This window comes from Condylura cristata, unplaced genomic scaffold (assembly GCF_000260355.1).
Source record: "Condylura cristata isolate star-nosed mole 26May11 unplaced genomic scaffold, ConCri1.0 scaffold00026, whole genome shotgun sequence".
In the NCBI taxonomy this organism is placed as follows: Eukaryota; Metazoa; Chordata; class Mammalia; order Eulipotyphla; family Talpidae; genus Condylura; species Condylura cristata.
This window is the reverse complement of record NW_004567127.1, coordinates 5,146,756-5,163,333: the sequence shown is the minus strand read 5'-3', so window position 1 is coordinate 5,163,333 and position 16,578 is coordinate 5,146,756. Positions and strand designations below refer to the sequence as shown.

At 51.9% G+C, this 16,578-nt stretch overlaps 1 protein-coding gene across 1 annotated transcript; it reads right to left on the bottom strand.

The window, feature by feature from the left end:
- Positions 1-267: 267 nt before the first annotated feature.
- Positions 268-7,176, bottom strand: NGF (nerve growth factor (beta polypeptide)). The gene is made up of 2 exons (XM_004689610.2): positions 7,058-7,176; positions 268-1,059 (listed from the first exon to the last, which is right to left on the bottom strand). Exon 2 carries the CDS (start codon positions 1,045-1,047, stop codon positions 298-300), a length of 750 nt encoding a protein of 249 aa, XP_004689667.1. The 5' UTR covers positions 1,048-1,059; positions 7,058-7,176; the 3' UTR covers positions 268-297.
- Positions 7,177-16,578: the final 9,402 nt, after the last annotated feature.

The following is a 16,578-nucleotide window of genomic DNA, read 5'->3' as shown; positions in this document are numbered from 1 at the left end:
CAGGCCCAGTGTCCGAGAATGTCTGAAACCACTCAGGCTTCCTGAAGCTGCAGGGCTGGCTGCGGAGGGGTGCGGTGCCTGGTGGGCCTGGGAACAACTCACCCTGCAGCACCCCAAGTCTTGCAGGCTGGGAAAAATGACCAGAACCACCAGCACACGGGATGCTTCCAAAAATTTAATAAATAATGATTTTTAAAACTGTATAAACTATAAATTACCATGCAGTCCTTATAATTTAAAATAATTTACAGGTTGAGGTAGGGAGGGGCCCAGGAGTGTGGGGGAGGGTGGCGGGGGTCAGGCTCTGCGCCCCGCCTTCCGGCTGAGCACACACACGCAGGCCGTGTCGATGCGGATGAACCTCCAGGCCGCCTGCTTGCCTTCCATGGTGAGCGCCTTGACGAAGGTGTGCGTCGTGGTGCAATAGGAGTTCCAGTGCTTGGAGTCGATGCCCCGGCACCCGCCGTCCACGGGGCTGGGGTCCCGGCACTTGGTCTCGAAAAAGTACTGTTTGAACACGCTGTTGTTGATGCTCACCTCGCCCAACACCATCACCTCCTTGCCCTTGATGTCCGTGGCGGTGGTCTTGTCCCCCACCCACACGCTGACGCTGTCGCACACCGAGAACTCCCCGCGGTGGAAGATGGGGTGAGACGGCGCCGATCGCTTGCTCCTGTGAGTCCTGTTGAAGGAGGCGGCCCCCGCCGCCCCCGCCGCCCCCGCCGCCGCCTCGAAGTCCAGGTCCTGAGGGTCAGCGGCCACCGCGGGGGGCTGGGTGCTGAAGAGCACGCGCGGGGAGCGCAGCCGCCGCTTTTTGAAAAGTTTGGGGTCCACAGTGATGTTGCCGGTCTGGCCGGCCACCCTGGCTGCTATCGCGCCGGCCGGGGCGCTGCGGACTCTGCGGAGGGCCGTGTCCAGGGAGTGCTGAAGCTTAGTCCAGTGGGCTTGGGGGCCGGCGCGGCCCGCCGGGGCATGGCGCTCGGCGCGCGGTTCTGCCTGTGTGCCGATCAGAAGAGCTGTGACCAGAGTGTAGAACAACAGGGACATTACGCTGAGCACCTGCGGGACACAGAAAGGGTTAGTGGCCTGCAGGCAGCGGCCCCTCTGGGGAGGTCCCCAGACCATCACAAAGGGGGTCCCCTGCGGGCTGTGGCCAGGAGGACTCGATTTACCACCCGATGGGGACACTTTGAGAGCGACAGTGACAGTGACACTGGCCACAGGCAGCAGGCTGCAGACTCCAGGCAGGGGCGGGTGGCTCACTGGGAGGGGCCGCAGCCCCCAAATGCTGCCCTGGGGGTGCCCACTCCCGGGATGCTCTGGGCTCTCCCCCAGCCCAGGAATTCAGCACCTCTCCGGGCACTGTGTCCTGCTGGGCGCCCTAGCCCCCTGCCGGGGTGGGGGGGCAGGAGCTGCTGGGGCCCCTCTCAGCTTCAGCAGCAAATATTCGTCCACAGAGAGCAGAAGGGGCCAGGGCTCTGGACCCCTCTTTTGAATCCATGAAGCATCGGGCCGTCTTAGCCAGGCCAGCTAGTCAGCCTCGGCTCTCACAGTGCAGCGCAACTTGAAGAATGTTCCTGCTCTGTGTGACATTTTCCAACGGATCAGGTGCATTTGCTTCTAATTTCTTATTAGTCTGTGAGTTAGTGCTCCCAAGAGTCAGTGCAGGCCTGGAGCAGGAGCCCCCCTGCACGGTGGGTGTCCCCCCCCACCTGCTTGGTCATGTAATTGTGCCGTCAACCTAGTCACACATGCCATATGTATGTGGATATATACTTGCATGTGTGTGTACATATATACTTGCACATGCATGTATATCAGTACATGCATATTTGTGTATGCATATATTTTGTTTTTCTTTATATATGTGTGTGTATATATAATTGACACACACACACACACACATAAACATACATATATATATAATTGCATTGGAACTGGGGTTAGAAATCTTCATTTGGATTCCTAGCTGAGCGGCTTGTTCACAGATGGAAGAAGTCATTTCCTATTTGAGCCTTTGTGTCTTCACTGATAAAAAGCAGGTAGTAAACTCTGTTCCCAGGGGTCCTGTAGGTTAAGTGGGCGCTCTCCCAATCAGATTTAATTCTGAGTCAATTCAGCCTCCTGTGGGCCAGTATTTATCTTCCTCACTTGTGTCATGGCATATTCCCTCTCCAAGCGGGCTGCATCCACAACCTTTCAGGGTTTCCCTCTGCCTGGCTGCTTTGTGTGTGCGCGGTGTGAGTCTGTCTCCCCGCTGACTACAGGGTCCTGGGGGCCGGGCCGCCTCCCAGCCGCTCTCACAGCGGCCTGCACCTCTTGTCCTCCTGTGGCCTTGTGTGACTTCTTTCACTGCTGTGGATGGATACTTGTCTCCAGGTTGTCTTCCTGAGAGTGCTGTGGGAGCTTGCTATTGGCATTTAAATATTTTGGGGGCCATGTGCAATACTTGGCATGCAGGAGGGCCTCAAAAAAAATGAGACTGAAGAGAAGAGTGACCAGGGATGGCCAGAGAAGCTTGGCACCTGCCTTCTTGCACCGTGGCTCGTGGTTTAAGCAGTGCATGCTTCCCGATGCTTGGAGAGAGCTCTCTGGTCAGACACCAAGAACGAAACCACCAAATTCTTTTCCCTTCAGTTACTTTGAAAAATGTCTGTGTTTGCTCCAGTCCTGCAGCTGGCCACACAGGGGAGGTGGCTGCATGTCTGGGCTCAGACACCACTGGCTGTGCTGGCGATGGTCGCGCAAGCCTGGCAGAGCCGCTTACGCAGTGGGCAGCTCGCTCACGCCCTTTCCTCCAGCTTCTCAGTACGTGGTATCTCTCATCAGGCAGAGGTAGCGGGGAAAACAAGCTGAAACTCATCCTTTTATATCTAAGTAACCTGGAACTTGGATAGAGAAATGAAAAAAAAAAAGGCTAAAATGGAGGGTTTTGATGCAGTTTCCAGCTGCATTCTATGGCTCCTGTGGTGAGTTACTGTCTTCTCAGGTCCGCTGAAATCTCTGTGCACTTGATGCCGTACCAGGATCGCTGATACAGCTTCCCTTTAGAAAGCTGATTCTGAACCTCCAGCTTCCAGAAGGGTAACTATCCTGAATATTGCCATTTTAAATGCCAGACAACCCAGCCACACTCTCCACACTCCTCACCCGCATTTACAGGCATCACGTGCCCCGCCCAGTGCTTAGTGGCAGCAACCCTGCTGTCGATCACTGGCTTTGCGGCACAGTTCCGTAGCCACCTCTCTCGCCATCCGCTTAAACTTGTTTCTCCACGCATTCCTTGTTCTGCTACAGGAACCACCATTTCTTCATTCCCCAGCTCCCAACCTCAGCTCATCGGCAAACTTTCCTTACCGCCACGTCATGTATACAGCCTTCTGCTGCAGCAGAAACATTTGCAAACACTCCCTATGCTCACCTCTGTGCACCCAATTCAGGTCATAGATCAATCTCCCAACTGATGTCTTCTTCTTCCAATGTCTACTCTCCATGCCCTGCCCCACTGAACTTCTACAAGCTCTGCACTGGCCACAGCATCGTGCTCAAAGGACCCAATGGTGAAGCAGTTGTCTGTCTGGTCAGCCAGTAGGACTGTCCTCCCTGCAGGCCTGCAGGCCAGGCCTGTCCTCCTCCGATGCTTCTCGGGGTCTGCCTCCCAGGCAAACAGCCCCTCAAAGGCAATGCCCGCTCTGTGCTCCCTGCCACCAGGCGAGGTTCAAGTGCTTGAACCAGGCGGACTCCCGGGCTCCTCCGTCTCTTTCCTCTCGCTGCCTCTGGTGCGTGGCATCCTCCCTGGTATTTTTTTCTTTTTATGATTTATTTATTCATACAGAACTGGGGTACAGGCCAGAGATGCAGAAGGTGAGAGGATTCACCAGTGACAGAGTGGGGAGCAGAACAGGCAGATGGACGAAGTCCACTGCTGAGGGGAGCAGCGGGCGGGTCAGGAGAGGTCTGCCACGCCATGTGGTCTCCTCCAGGGCAGGCGGGGATCGAACTCATGCAGAAGTGGCTTTAGTTTCTTGGTACTGTGCTTTAACCCGCTGCGCCACCAGGGAGGGCCAACTCCCTGGTATTTTTTAACACACCTGATTATCAGACCAGCTTTCCTGTTTCCCAGTCTACAAGCTTGCTCCCTCTCACCTCTAAAATCATCTCCTAAGGCTCTCTTGGGACAGCTGTGTTCTATCCCCCAGTCTAGAGGACAAACCACTGAAGGCAGGAAGACATCCTGTTCCCCTTCATTGTATCCAGGAGACCGAGCAGTTACAGGAACCTCCCTTTCTAAGAGTCGGTGACCGCGTGGACAAGTCTCCCGTTCAAAGCCTGAGACAAGATGTCTGAAGTGTCTTCCAGGTCTGACATCCCTTGAGTTTAAGTGATGACAAAGTTCTACTCTGTAAAGTTCCACTGAATGGACTTTGCCAAGTTCCTAGAACCTAATGCTGCTTCTCAGTTCACTGTCTAGGTGACCCTGGTGAAATTTAAGTGCATGGAGATTTGCACAGTGGACAGGCTGCTTGCTGAGGATTTGAAAATGCTGCCAAAATGCTGCCCTCTTTCATTTGGGTTCCAGATGAAAAGATGTTTAAAAAAAGTTTAGAAATATCTGGCCCTCCCTGGTGGCGCAGCGGGTTAAAGCACTGCACTGAGAATCTAAAGCCACTTCCGCATGAGTTTGATCCCCGCCTGCCCCAGAGGTGACCACATGGCACGGCAGACCTCTCCTGACCCGCCCGCTGCTCCCCTCAGCAGTGTACTTCGTCGATCTGCCTGTTCTGCTCCCCACTCTGTCTCTGGTGAAGCCTCTCACCGCCCCTGGGCCTCTGGCCTGTACCCCAGTTCTGTATGTATAAATAAATAAATCTTAAAAAAAAAGTTTAAAAATATCTTTAACTGATTCATATGATCATGTTCCTTCTGAGCCTTTAAGTTAAACATTATTTCTTTGAAAGAAGTGTCAGTAAATAAAAAGAAAAGAAAATGGTGGTTTTTTTTCCCCCCCCCGCCTAGGGATATATATTGCAGCAAGCACTTTATAAGAGTATGCACTCTCCTTAAAGTGAGGAAGGAGTTTTATTTATTTATTTTTTTTAAACAGCCTTTCAAGCTTTCCCCCGAAGGGACGTTAGTGCTGGCTGGGGCTGGCTGGGCAGAGCTCTGTGTGCGCCGAGGCCGGGAAGACACTGTCGGGGCTCCTGAAGAAGAATGAAGAAGAATGCCCTGGTGAGTGGACTGTGTTCGCCCTCTCCTCCCCAGAACGGAGGGAAACGAATGGAGGGGAGGGGCCACTTGATGCCTTTTGTCCACTCTGATGGGCTGCCCAGTGCTCCTGCTCTCTCCTGGGCCAGTCTCCAGTCTGGATTTCCGGTGCTTCACCCGCTCCAATAATTAGAGAAATTTCCTGTGCCACGTGGTCTCCACACCGATGCTGGCCTCGCCTGAGGCCTGAGTAGAGGGGAGCTGCAAGGCGGAGCCACGGAACCAGCCCAGATAATTGTGCTGGGGAGGCTGGGGGTTCTTGGTGGGGGCTTGGCGACTGTGTATTTGGAGGAGCATTGTGGAGGGAGGGTGGCAGCAGGTTCACTCCTGCCTTCCGGCGAGTGGTGCTGTTGATTGAGCGGGGCTCTGGCTTGAGGTTGGACCAGTGGACCAGGGTCACTGAGTGTTACTGGGGACGGGAGTTTTTGAGGCAGAGGAAAGACAGCCTCCTGCTCTCTCCTCTTCTGTCTTCCTCACTGCATCTTGAGGGTGGGTCAAGGGCCATTTCTCCTACACTTGCCATCCACCCTCCCTGAGAGTCAAGCCGCTGTCTTCTGTTGCAAAGACTCGGAGGAATTCTGTGGCTCCTCAGTTCCCCAGGGAGGTGGAGCTGAGGCCAAGCAGAGAAAGGCCTTGATGGAAGCCAGGGCCTCTGCTGGCACCTCCCAGGCCAGATTCCACAGGGGCTGCGTGGGCTGCAAGGCACACCAGATGTGGAGTGCAGAGGTCCAGGGAGACGGAATCACCTGGCGCGTTTGCAAGTCACAGGTGGATGGGCCCTCCAGGCTTCCTGATTCAGTAGGTCAGAGATCTGCCCGTCTCACCACTGCCAGGCGCTGCTGCTGCTGGCCTCGGGGCTTCGGCTGAGACCCAACAATCAAGGCCAATCCTTGGCATTTGAAGGGGGGCGAGCTGACCTGGCTGCAGTGTACAGGGCAGGCAGCCTTCACGTGTAGTCCGGGCAGAGCAATGCCAGGCACCTTTAGGAGGAAAGAGGCCTGGTTGCTGCTGTGTCCTTGGTGCTCTGACGCCCATGAAAACTCCACTCAATTGACTATGCAAATCCCACTATCAGGGAATATTTGGATCTTTAATTAGCTTGATAGCTAGTTCCTGGGCATCATGTAGACTTGACCCCAAAGCTCTTCAAATATTCAAACAGCACTATGAGCCGGAAGCACTCAGTGGTGCCTGTGGGTTCATTGGTCTGAATCCGGGACAGAAATGGGACAGAAACCGCCGGCGTGTGCTCTGAGATGCATCGTACGATGACTAGGGTGGGTGACCATCTACTGGACAGAACGTCTCATGAACGGCCAAGACATACCGAGGAGCCAGATGCAGGACGTGCGTGTCACCTGACAGCAGGCACACACCTGGTAGAGGTGGGACTCGGGCCCGACTTCCGTCTTCAGATGGGCCTCTCCCCGCCCGCTGTGTCGTGACCAAGAGTGTGACGAGGGGTCGAGGACCCTTTGCCTCTCTGGGGCTTGTGCTCAGACACTGGCGGGGACTGTGTGCAGGTCTGGCTGCTGCTCTCCCTATTCGAGGTCCCGTTCCTATTGCTTTGAGGGTGGGCAGAGCAGCTGCTTACTGTGGCCCCTGGAGGCCAGGGGCCAGCCTGAGAGCCCCCGGGGCTTCCTCTCCTAGGTGGCCTGGGTCTCCCCACCCCCTCAGGCCTCTGCTGATCAGCAGCTGGTTCTGATGCCCCTTCCTCACCTGGGACACATTTCCAGCTGATGTGGCGGTTCCCTAGCCCAGAACCTAGAGACAGACGCTCGCTAGTGCCTACCTCAATGTGGCCAGGACAGAAAGCTGCTCCCTTGGAAAAGCCGTTATTGGGTCCGGACGCTGCGCTGAGCCTGGGTCCAGCATGCCATCTAGTCCCCTGGGCTGCACGACCAAGCGCCAGGACTCTGTGGAGGAGAAGGCTGGCATTAGGTGGGCATGTCACCACATTCTCCAGCAGAGGGACCACTGTTCCCAAGCGGGGAAGGTGCAGAAGGTTACAGGACAAACCCGGGCCCTCAGTCTGGCGTTTTACCAGTGTCAGGAGCGAGAGTCCAGATTCTGAAACTTTCAGGGCCCTGACTTTGTACAGACCCATGGTGACACCTGTCTGTCACTCTTGTGCCAAAGCTCTCAGCTTCCGCCTGGACACCATCCACAGGTGACCTTAGGCCTGGTGCCGGGGCTTCTGTTCTCACACCAGACCTGCTCCCGCCGACCCCAGCACAGTATCAAGATGAACTTAGTCTGTATGTTGCACACTCAGCTGTCATGGACCCAACTCCCGAGCAACGTGACAAAGATAAAATGCACAGAAGAAAAAGTCCTGACAGTTGAGAACAAGTGGGTGCTTTGATGAAAATCCAGGTGAGAAGTGGTGACAGACAGTTCCACCTGAGCACTGGGCAGATGCCAGGCTCATGCAAGACAAGGACGGGAATCCCAGAGAATGGCGCCAAGAGTTAAGCTTTAGGCATCAGAAGCTATGGAGATGGTAACAGAGAGAAAACAATTCTATTCAATTTTAGGCTTTAGTTCTTAGAAGCAATGGAAAGCTACTATTGTCTTCTCATTCCCATAAGCACCCCCACCCCCACACAGGTGCTTCATTCCTTCATTCATGTTTCCCGGGTACCTCCTATGCGCCAAGCACTGTGTGAGGTGCTAGTCTACACTCATGGAGCTTGGAGTCCTGTGCACACATGACACCTTCAGATTTTCTGTATCCGGGAAGAAAATGAAGAGGACTTGACGATCCAGAGTTGGGGAGAGTAGAAAGGGGCCACTGAGGATGCCAGGGGAGGGTCCCTGGCGGATGTGGTCTTCACGCTAGATCTGAAGGATGGCAAGCAACGAGGGAGAGCGCTTCTAGGCAGAAGGCGCAGCAGGTAGCAAGGTCCTAGGACCGAGACCTGGGCATGAGTTGTACCCAGCTAGCAGCTATGACTTTTATGTTTTTTTTAGATTTATTTATTTCTGTATACAAGAACTAGGGTGTGGGCCGGAGGTGCTGGGGGGTGAGAGGACTCACCAGACACAGGCTGGGGAACAGAACAGGTGGATCTACTGAAATATACTGCAAGGGGAGCAGCAGGGTGACAGGAGACGTGTACCAAGTCCTGTGGGTCACCTCCCTGGTGGGCATGGAACTTGTGGCTCAGTGGCTGTGGACAGCTTTGTAGTGCTGAGACTTAACTCCTGCGGGACCAGGGAGGCCCCCTAGAAGCTATGACTTTATCTTAAAGGCAATGAGAAGGGAGTAGATGGCTCTAAGCAGGAGAGTGACTTTTTTTTTTTAATGAACAAATGAACTATTATTATTTCTATTGCCTAGGGTATGGTCCTCCATAAATGGTCCTAGACTAACATCTTTACCTTTCATGTCACATTCTCTGAAATTCCACCTCTCCCCCAACCCCATCATGTCTTTCTCCAGTGAAGATCTGTACCCACCATTTCCCTGCACCCCTCCTCTCACACGAGGGGAGCAGATGCTCGCAGCTGCCATGGCCTCACATCCCTAATAGCTACGCAGGGGAGCGGGAGGTCGGGGTAACAGGCTTTGGAGTGGCCTTCGTGATGCTCTTTTATTTCATGAAATTAAGGAGTGAGCTCCTCCATTTCTTTTGCATCCTTCTCTGCTCAAAATATCTTTTTGCCTAAGAAAGTACCAGAAAAATCTTCCAATATCCAACTGGGGGTCAGGCTTTGAGATGAAAACTTTCTTAAATCCGACAAAAGGTGACAATCTGTGTCAAGGGACATTTTCCTGTTCTCCCAGGGTTGAGCGTGGAGGGAGAGAGGTGGGCTGCATGGGGCTGGCCCATCCTTCTTGGCAAGAGGCTCTGACCTAGTCCACAAACCCGACTGGCCCCGAGTGAAACTCACAGACCTGCATCTCCGTTCAATTCATAGTCACTCAGTATCCTTAAGCATTTTCGACTCCCTCTTCCGTAGGTGGAGAGACTGGCACAGGTGGCGTTGCTGAGGTCCTCCACTGTTAGACTGTGGGTGTTCATGTCTGCACACCCCCCCACCCCCAGCCACCCGGGTGCTCAAGGGACACTTTTCTTGCCAAACATTGAAATTCATTTATTTCATGAATTGAACACTTAACCTGCAAAACCTGTACATGCCACGTGCTAGGCACTAGGGACAGAGATGATTAAGACATAACATTTAATTGCCAAGAGCAAATTCTCTAGAAGCGAGGAAAGACAAACATATGAGCAAGCACTTAAAACAATATGACAGGTAGGTACATTTGACAAGATGTGGAAACATAGTGAAGGAAAATGTGTTTTATCTGACCAGATTCAGCAGAGACATGTTTGTAGAAGGAGTGACATCTGAGTGGGGTTCTTCAGGATGAATAGGAGTCCAGCTGGACAAAAGGATGGAAGACATCACAGATTCCCAGGGCTCAAGAACTGGCTAGAGGTTTAACAGGGTCAGTAGGAGGCTTGGGGGGAGGGTGAGAAGTATGTGATGGACCTAAGGTAGCACGGGGAACTCAGGAGCCACTGTTAAGGCCGGGGACTGTCCTGTGCCACACTGAACCTCTACTTTTAATCTGTGCAGTAACCAGGGAAGTAAGACTGATTCACTGGAAATATTCTGGATATTTGACAAAGCAGGAAGCTTTCAATCTTGATGACGGAGAAAAAGATGTTGATCTAAGTAAAAAAATGCCACAACTCGTAGGCAGATTTGCCTTCTGAGCTATTGGCTCTAGGTCAACCCCAGCGGTGTCCTGGTCTGTACCTGCAAACTCTGGATCCCTCTCTGGTCTCCTCCAACTACAACCGGCCCTGCTGCAGGCCAGGGCCCCTGCATCACACCTAGACCCTGCCAGCGTTTCCTGAGCCTCTGAGGGTCTTCCTTACTCAGGGTAGGAGCAGGTGATTGTTCCCTGAGCAGCAGCTTCCCTTTCTCAAACACTGAAACACCAAATAGCTTGGAGAAATTGCTGTCACTGTTCTTAGTGTCTTGCGATTGAAGGTTGGGGCTCTAAAATTAAATCCAATTTGAATATCACCAATTTCTAATGCAAGGAGAATTAGGGACAAACGACGCAAATACAAACCTATTTTTAAACCTCTGTCTGTTCTCCTGGGGGAATCACTTCATCAGACAGTGCTCACACTTTTGACAATGTGTGCAAATAAGCCCCAGCTCATCTCAGGACCATGTTCTGTTCCTTCTTATCGGGCACAGTGGACTCATGACGTCTGGTGTCCGTCTGGACTTGGGCATCTGGGCCTGGGTCTCCTGCTCTAAAACAGGGGCTTTCAAGGGTGGTCCACAGTCCTATCAGCAATCTCGGGACTTGTTAGAAACATGGATTCCTGGGCTTCATCATAGACCTAAAATCATAAACTCTGCAAGGGAACCCCTCAATCCATGCACTAACAAGGCCTGCAGATGCTGTAGGCTAAGAACCATCGCTCTAGGGGACCCCACTCTGACTTCTTCCAACTGCACTGTACCCAAGGGGTGAGGGCCAGAGAGGTGCCAACCCAGAGTGAGTCTTTCACGGTGGACCGCCAGCTGGTCTGGTGCTTACCACCCTCCCATCAGCGCTCTGTCTAGACTGCTCCCAGGACCTGTGACTCAAACTCTGCCCAACCAGCCCTAAGTCTGCCAGAATTGGAGCATCTCCTGAGCTCTGCACTGGGGTTGCATCCCTGTTTCCTTAAGTTTCTTAAGATCTCAAAGGTATTGCAAAGGTATTTCGGTCAATTTCAGCCAAGAGACTGAGACTTAAGGCAAAGCCTGCCAAATCTGATCAATACTTAGTTTCCAGAACCCGCCCCTCCTGGAGGTTCACTAAGGAGTGATGGGCACCAGCTGCAGCCCTGCAACCTGCTGTCCGTGGCATCCTTCAAAGTCCTTCGCTCTTGAACTTGAAGGTCTACCTTCTGGCTTGGCTTCCTGCCTCCCTCCTTCCGCAAATCCTTAAATCCTAGTCACACCCCAAAATCACCGGGGGAGCTTTACAAACTTCTGATGCCCAAGCCACCTCCCAAGATTCTGATCTAACTGGCCTGGGGAGCCCCCTGAGCCCCAGTGTTGGGTACTGTCAAATTGCTAGGATGTCAAAGAAAAGTTAGGATTGAGCATCATAGCTGTATGGGATGACTGGGAAACTTGACATTGACTTTGAAGAGATAGCAACTAAGGGGACTTATGAAGCAGTTAATATACTTTCAACACTGTAAAGTGCATGTGTGCTCACACTGTAGACAAACGATGACAAGGACATAACTTTCAGAGGCTGGGGCCAGTTGTCTCGAGCTCCCTGCCCCCCACCCCCAGTTGTTTGTATATAGTTTCCATTTGTGAATTGGAATTTTTACCATTTGCGTGCCACTTAAACATGTTGAAGCTATTGGTTAGCTCAGCATAATTAAACTCAAGGATTGTTTGCTGACATTTTTAATAACAAAGATTTGGGGGTGCTTGACCAAAAAGACCTCTCAAACAAGTCTTCCCATGTGCCTCAAGCAATGGGCTAGCCAGGAGCAGCTGATACCACCTCGAAAATGCTAGAACATCTGCGAGAGCTGCAATGTCCTTCCTCCTAGTTTCTGCCCTCTGGAGTCTTGTGAGTGGGAGAACTGAGCAGGAATGGCAGCCATTACGAATGTGCTACAGGGCTCTCCTACTGTGGGAAGTGCAACATTCCTGTGTTAGAGTGATTTGGTGGGTTACTTTGGGGGGGCCTGGGAATGGTCAGGATTTTTCCATATAACTGAATGGCAGTCGTATTCCCAGACCTCTCAAAAATAAAACCTACTACTCATACCAAACCAGCACATTCTACTCTGGGCTAGCAGGGTACTGAGCTATGATTTTCATCGCCACACCTGTTCTCCTCGGTTCTCTTGATTTGTTCTTCACCCGAGTCTATACACAAAGATAATATTTGAGGTCTTTTGCATTGCCAGCCTGTTTTCCTTATTTTTGGCCTAGTCAAATGCTTCCTAGTGGGCCCTCTCTGGTGACGCAGTGGGTTAAAGCACAGCACTGAGAAGCTAAAGCCACTTCAGAATTAGTTCGATCCCTGCCTGCCCCGGAGGTGACCACATGGTGCGGCAGACCTCTCCTGACCCGCTCGCTGCTCCCCTCAGCAGTGTGCTTCGCCAGTCAGCCTGTTCTGCTCCCCACTCTGTCTCTGGTGAATCTTCTCACTACCCCTGCACCTATGGCCTGCACTCCAGTTCTGTATGCGTAAATAAATAAATAATCTTCAAAAAAAAAAAAAAGCTTTCTAGCATGGGATAGGACCAGGTTTGCTGACAAGGAGCTCTTTCGGTGTGGGGGTTGAGGGAGGCAATTTTGGCCCTTTTGAGATGATTTGATGATGCATTTTAACGATTTAGTGGTTTTGGCACATCCAATAGGAAAGCAGTGCGTCTGCACCAAAGGACTTGGGGAGGCATTCCGGTTCAGCAAGACTGTGTCCTCCCCCCGAAAGTTCCATGCTAACAGCACTAAGGCACCTTGCCACCCTCCCTAAAAGAGAAGTGGCCCGTGTATTTTGGGGTGGTTCACGGGTAAATTACAAAAGCCACCCTAGTATGTCCCCAGAGCATCAGGCAACTCAGAGAAGAAACCATCATGGCTGCCGGCCTTGAGCCTCAGATCCCAAGAGCATTTGCTAGGAAGGTGCACAGCATCCCGGTGTGCACGGCAGACACAATCCGTGCGCGTCAGCAGCACGGCCAAGACCACAGAGAGCTTTTTATGGTGTGGGCAAGACAGTGGCATTCACATGGCAGAAGAGAAGACATGTGAACACACAGCAGCCATCCGGATAGAGTTGAGAGCAGTATATTTTTGCAAGAATGTACTGCAAAATAACAGTCCCTGAGGGACTTATGTATTACATCCGCTTAGCAGTACTACTAATGATATATCTATAATCTGCTTTGGAGTGCCAAAAACAATCCAATAGTTTTTCAAACTTTTTTGTGACCCTATGAAAACATCTTCTTGGTTCCAAGTGGCTGATCTCTTAAACCACAAGGAAAAGAGCCACCTCAGCTTTTGCTGTTTGCCGTCTGTCATTCCCAGACTTGGGACTAAGAGCAGAGAGAACTGTTGAGGAAAAGAAAAGAGACTCTCAAGGTGCCTGGAGTCAGAGATTCCAGCTCGTACTACAAGCACCTCCTGAGGTCCCCAGGCCCACTGCAGCCCTCAGGTGATTACCTGAGACCGCATACATGAATGAAAACAAATCACTGCCAGTGAATACTAAGTCGGATCCAAGTCCTTTATTCTATTTGCTTTACAGGATTAAATGTCCTCAGCTCTCTTGAGCGAGCCTTTTCCTCTCAGTGTGTGGTATGTTTTCCAAGCAATAGGTCAAGAGACGTTACAACACATAAATCTGTAATGCAATTCAGATGTCACTTCAGAAATTAAGACAAACTAAAGATCCATCGTCCTAAAAAGGACCGGGAAAAATCCTGGCATCAAAGACTCGCAGTGTTGCAGGGCTTTTAATAAAGGCAGTCAGGCCATCCTTTCATTTAAGAGGGATGAGGGATGAGCCATGTGGCTTGAATGTAAGGTTTCCAGGAATACGTCACCCTTACTTGTTAAAGTGTCCGTGAGATGAGGCCATTTCTGTTGAAGCAGTTGGACTTCAGTTTCACTGCAAAAATTGCTGCACCTCAACCACCCTGCATCCAAGGAAACATGGATCACAAGTAGCCAGCACCCAACACTCCCTGGGGCAACTGAGTCCCAAGGACGTGTCCAACGCCTTCCCGCGCCTACCCGCCCGGGAGTGATAGCTGCCATCGTATCTCCAGCTGCCTTGCTTGTTGACAGTGACATTTCCTGGCCTGTCTCCTGACTTCACACCCAGAAAATCAGACTCAAGGCATGAAAGAGATAACTCAGGAGCAGTGCCCAGGCATGCCACCCATGCAGATCCTAGTAACCCGAGGCTGAGATGAATTTATTTCCATGTGTGTGTTTGTCCAGGGGCTTTGTGCTGGTTAAGCTACTTCCTGTGTAGGGCTTTAACGCTCCCCATCCCAAACGGGCTCCCACCACGGGTAACTTAGCCGCCTAATCTGATGGGGAATGTCATTGGCGGTTGCTGTAATGAGGGGCTATTTGACGGGCATTTTGCAGCTTATGTTAAGGAGTTTCATCTAGTTCTTTCATATCTCAGGAGGAAAGATGAGGGGAGATGAAAACCTGCTGTCTTTCTAAAGTCACTTGATTCTCGTATAATTATATCTCAGAACGTCCCCAATCTTCTAGTGTTTCTTCTTTTTGGCTTCATTTGGCCATGATTTCATGAACAAAGTAGCCTGCGTTTGGGAAATTACTCCAGCGAATAAGAGGTCCGAGGAGAGCCATTTGTACCCCTGACCTGGAACATCCTAGGTAGTTAGAAATCCCAAAGATGAGGCAAGGGAGCTGCCCTGATCACTCACTGCACAAACGTGTGTGCACAACACACACACACACGCGTGCACACGGGCACTCACACCAGAAACTCAAGCGTCTTAGAGTTTTGAAAGAGGTAAGCTTGGATGCTGAAGATTCAGAAGTATAGACGATTTGAATTGAGAACCTCCATTTTACGTAATTGGAGATGACTTAGTCCAGATGCGCCCATGACCAGAATTCCACCAAGCTCCTGGGACCTGGGCTTGCAGGCCTCAGCCTTGACACTTAACAAGCTGTATAGTCTTTAGCAAGTGACTGCCTCTTTGCACCTTAGTGCCTCCTCTTAAAAGTCGCCATGATTATCCAAGTTGGGTTATTGAGAGGATTAAGTGAAACAAGCATTTAGCCTAGTGCCTGGCAGCCAGTTGGGGGACATAGTTTTAGCCATTCTTACTCGGGCCATTAAATTCAGCCGAAATCAGGCAGCGAGTCACTGGCGCTCTGGGTGCGGGATTTGAAGGATGCCTCTTGTCCATCCTTGCCCGCCTCTGCTGTCCCTTGCAGGAAGAAACCCTGCTTTGTGTCCCTGTGGTGGCTGGGCCGCCTGGCTGTGCACTTGTGCCATGGCGCCATCTGCACACACGTGGACTGTGCTGTGCCATCTAAAGCTGCTGGATGATTAGCCGCAACCATTTGCCAACAAAGATGCTAAGTAACCAACAGAAACGTTTGGTTTTGAAATGATCCCTTTTCTTCATCCACGTCGCAGTCCCAGGAAAGCAGGAGCTGCTCCCACTGGGACTGTAGTTTGGGGGCACAGTGGTCTGCGTTGTCTCTAGAACTTTCTGGGCCCTGTAGAGTTGCTGCAGTGCAGAGAACAGGAAGGACAAGGCAAGGCCAGCAAGGAGGTATCTCACGGTCAGATTAGGCGTGGTTATGCAGGGGCCGGGGCAAATGTAGGCATCTGTTGGCTGTTCACTTCCTGAGGTCTCAGGTATTTTTGTGCCTGTGGGGCTGTCCTCAAGCAGATGCTTAGTGAACACGGGTGGACCCGCATGGAAAACTCACACAGCTGCACCAGCGTGTTGAGCATCATTGCACGTGACATCAGGAAACAAGTAGTCCCAATTTACATTCCTGGATAACTAGGTGAGCCCCCTTTCTCTCTGACAACCTGGAGTTTATCTAAGAAGGATGCCCTTGGCGGGCTGACAGGTGCATCTCTGGGAGCTGAGAGTCGTAGCTCTTCCGCAGCCCCTCGTCCCGCCCTCCTTCCAAGCGCTAAAACACAGACACAGGTGTTGTGCAAAACAAACTCCTCCTTTCCAGAGTGCTTATTTTTCTTGCCCAGCATTTCTTCAGAGAAGGCAATGCTCCAAGCCAGCCTCTGGTTATATTGTGCAATCCACTGGGATGGCAATCACCTCATTGTTTAGTTACAACCCATGAAAAGATGAAAAAAAAGAAAGAAAAAAGCAAAGCACACACATACAGAACCAGGGTGGAGGCTGTGTGATGATAATGAAAACCATTTGTTAGCCTTTCACTCTCTGTGAATCAGACGAGTTGCTGGCACAAGGCCGCTGTCTGTGGAAGGAGCTGCGGCTCCAGGCCTTCCCGGGGCTCCTCCGCCTGCAGGCTGAGTGTCACCCTTCGTTCCCAGGAAGGGGTGACTTGATTTACGGGCCCCAGACCCCTCGGAATCCTCCACAGCTACCCCACTTGGCCTCAGCGCCCACCTCTGTCCCAGGCGCCACCCCTGTGTGAGGGGCACCCACTGGGTCATTCTTAAGCTCTGCTGAGCCAGACTTTGAGGTGTGACTGTGGGAGGAGCACCCCTCTTTGTTTGCGGGGCTCTCCAGGGCTGTCGGGGCTGCTTTTCAGCTCGCT

Excerpts from the sequence above, each read along its gene's own strand:
- NGF (XM_004689610.2), bottom strand. The coding sequence starts at position 1,047 with ATGTCCCTGTTGTTCTACACTCTGGTCACAGCTCTTCTGATCGGCACA.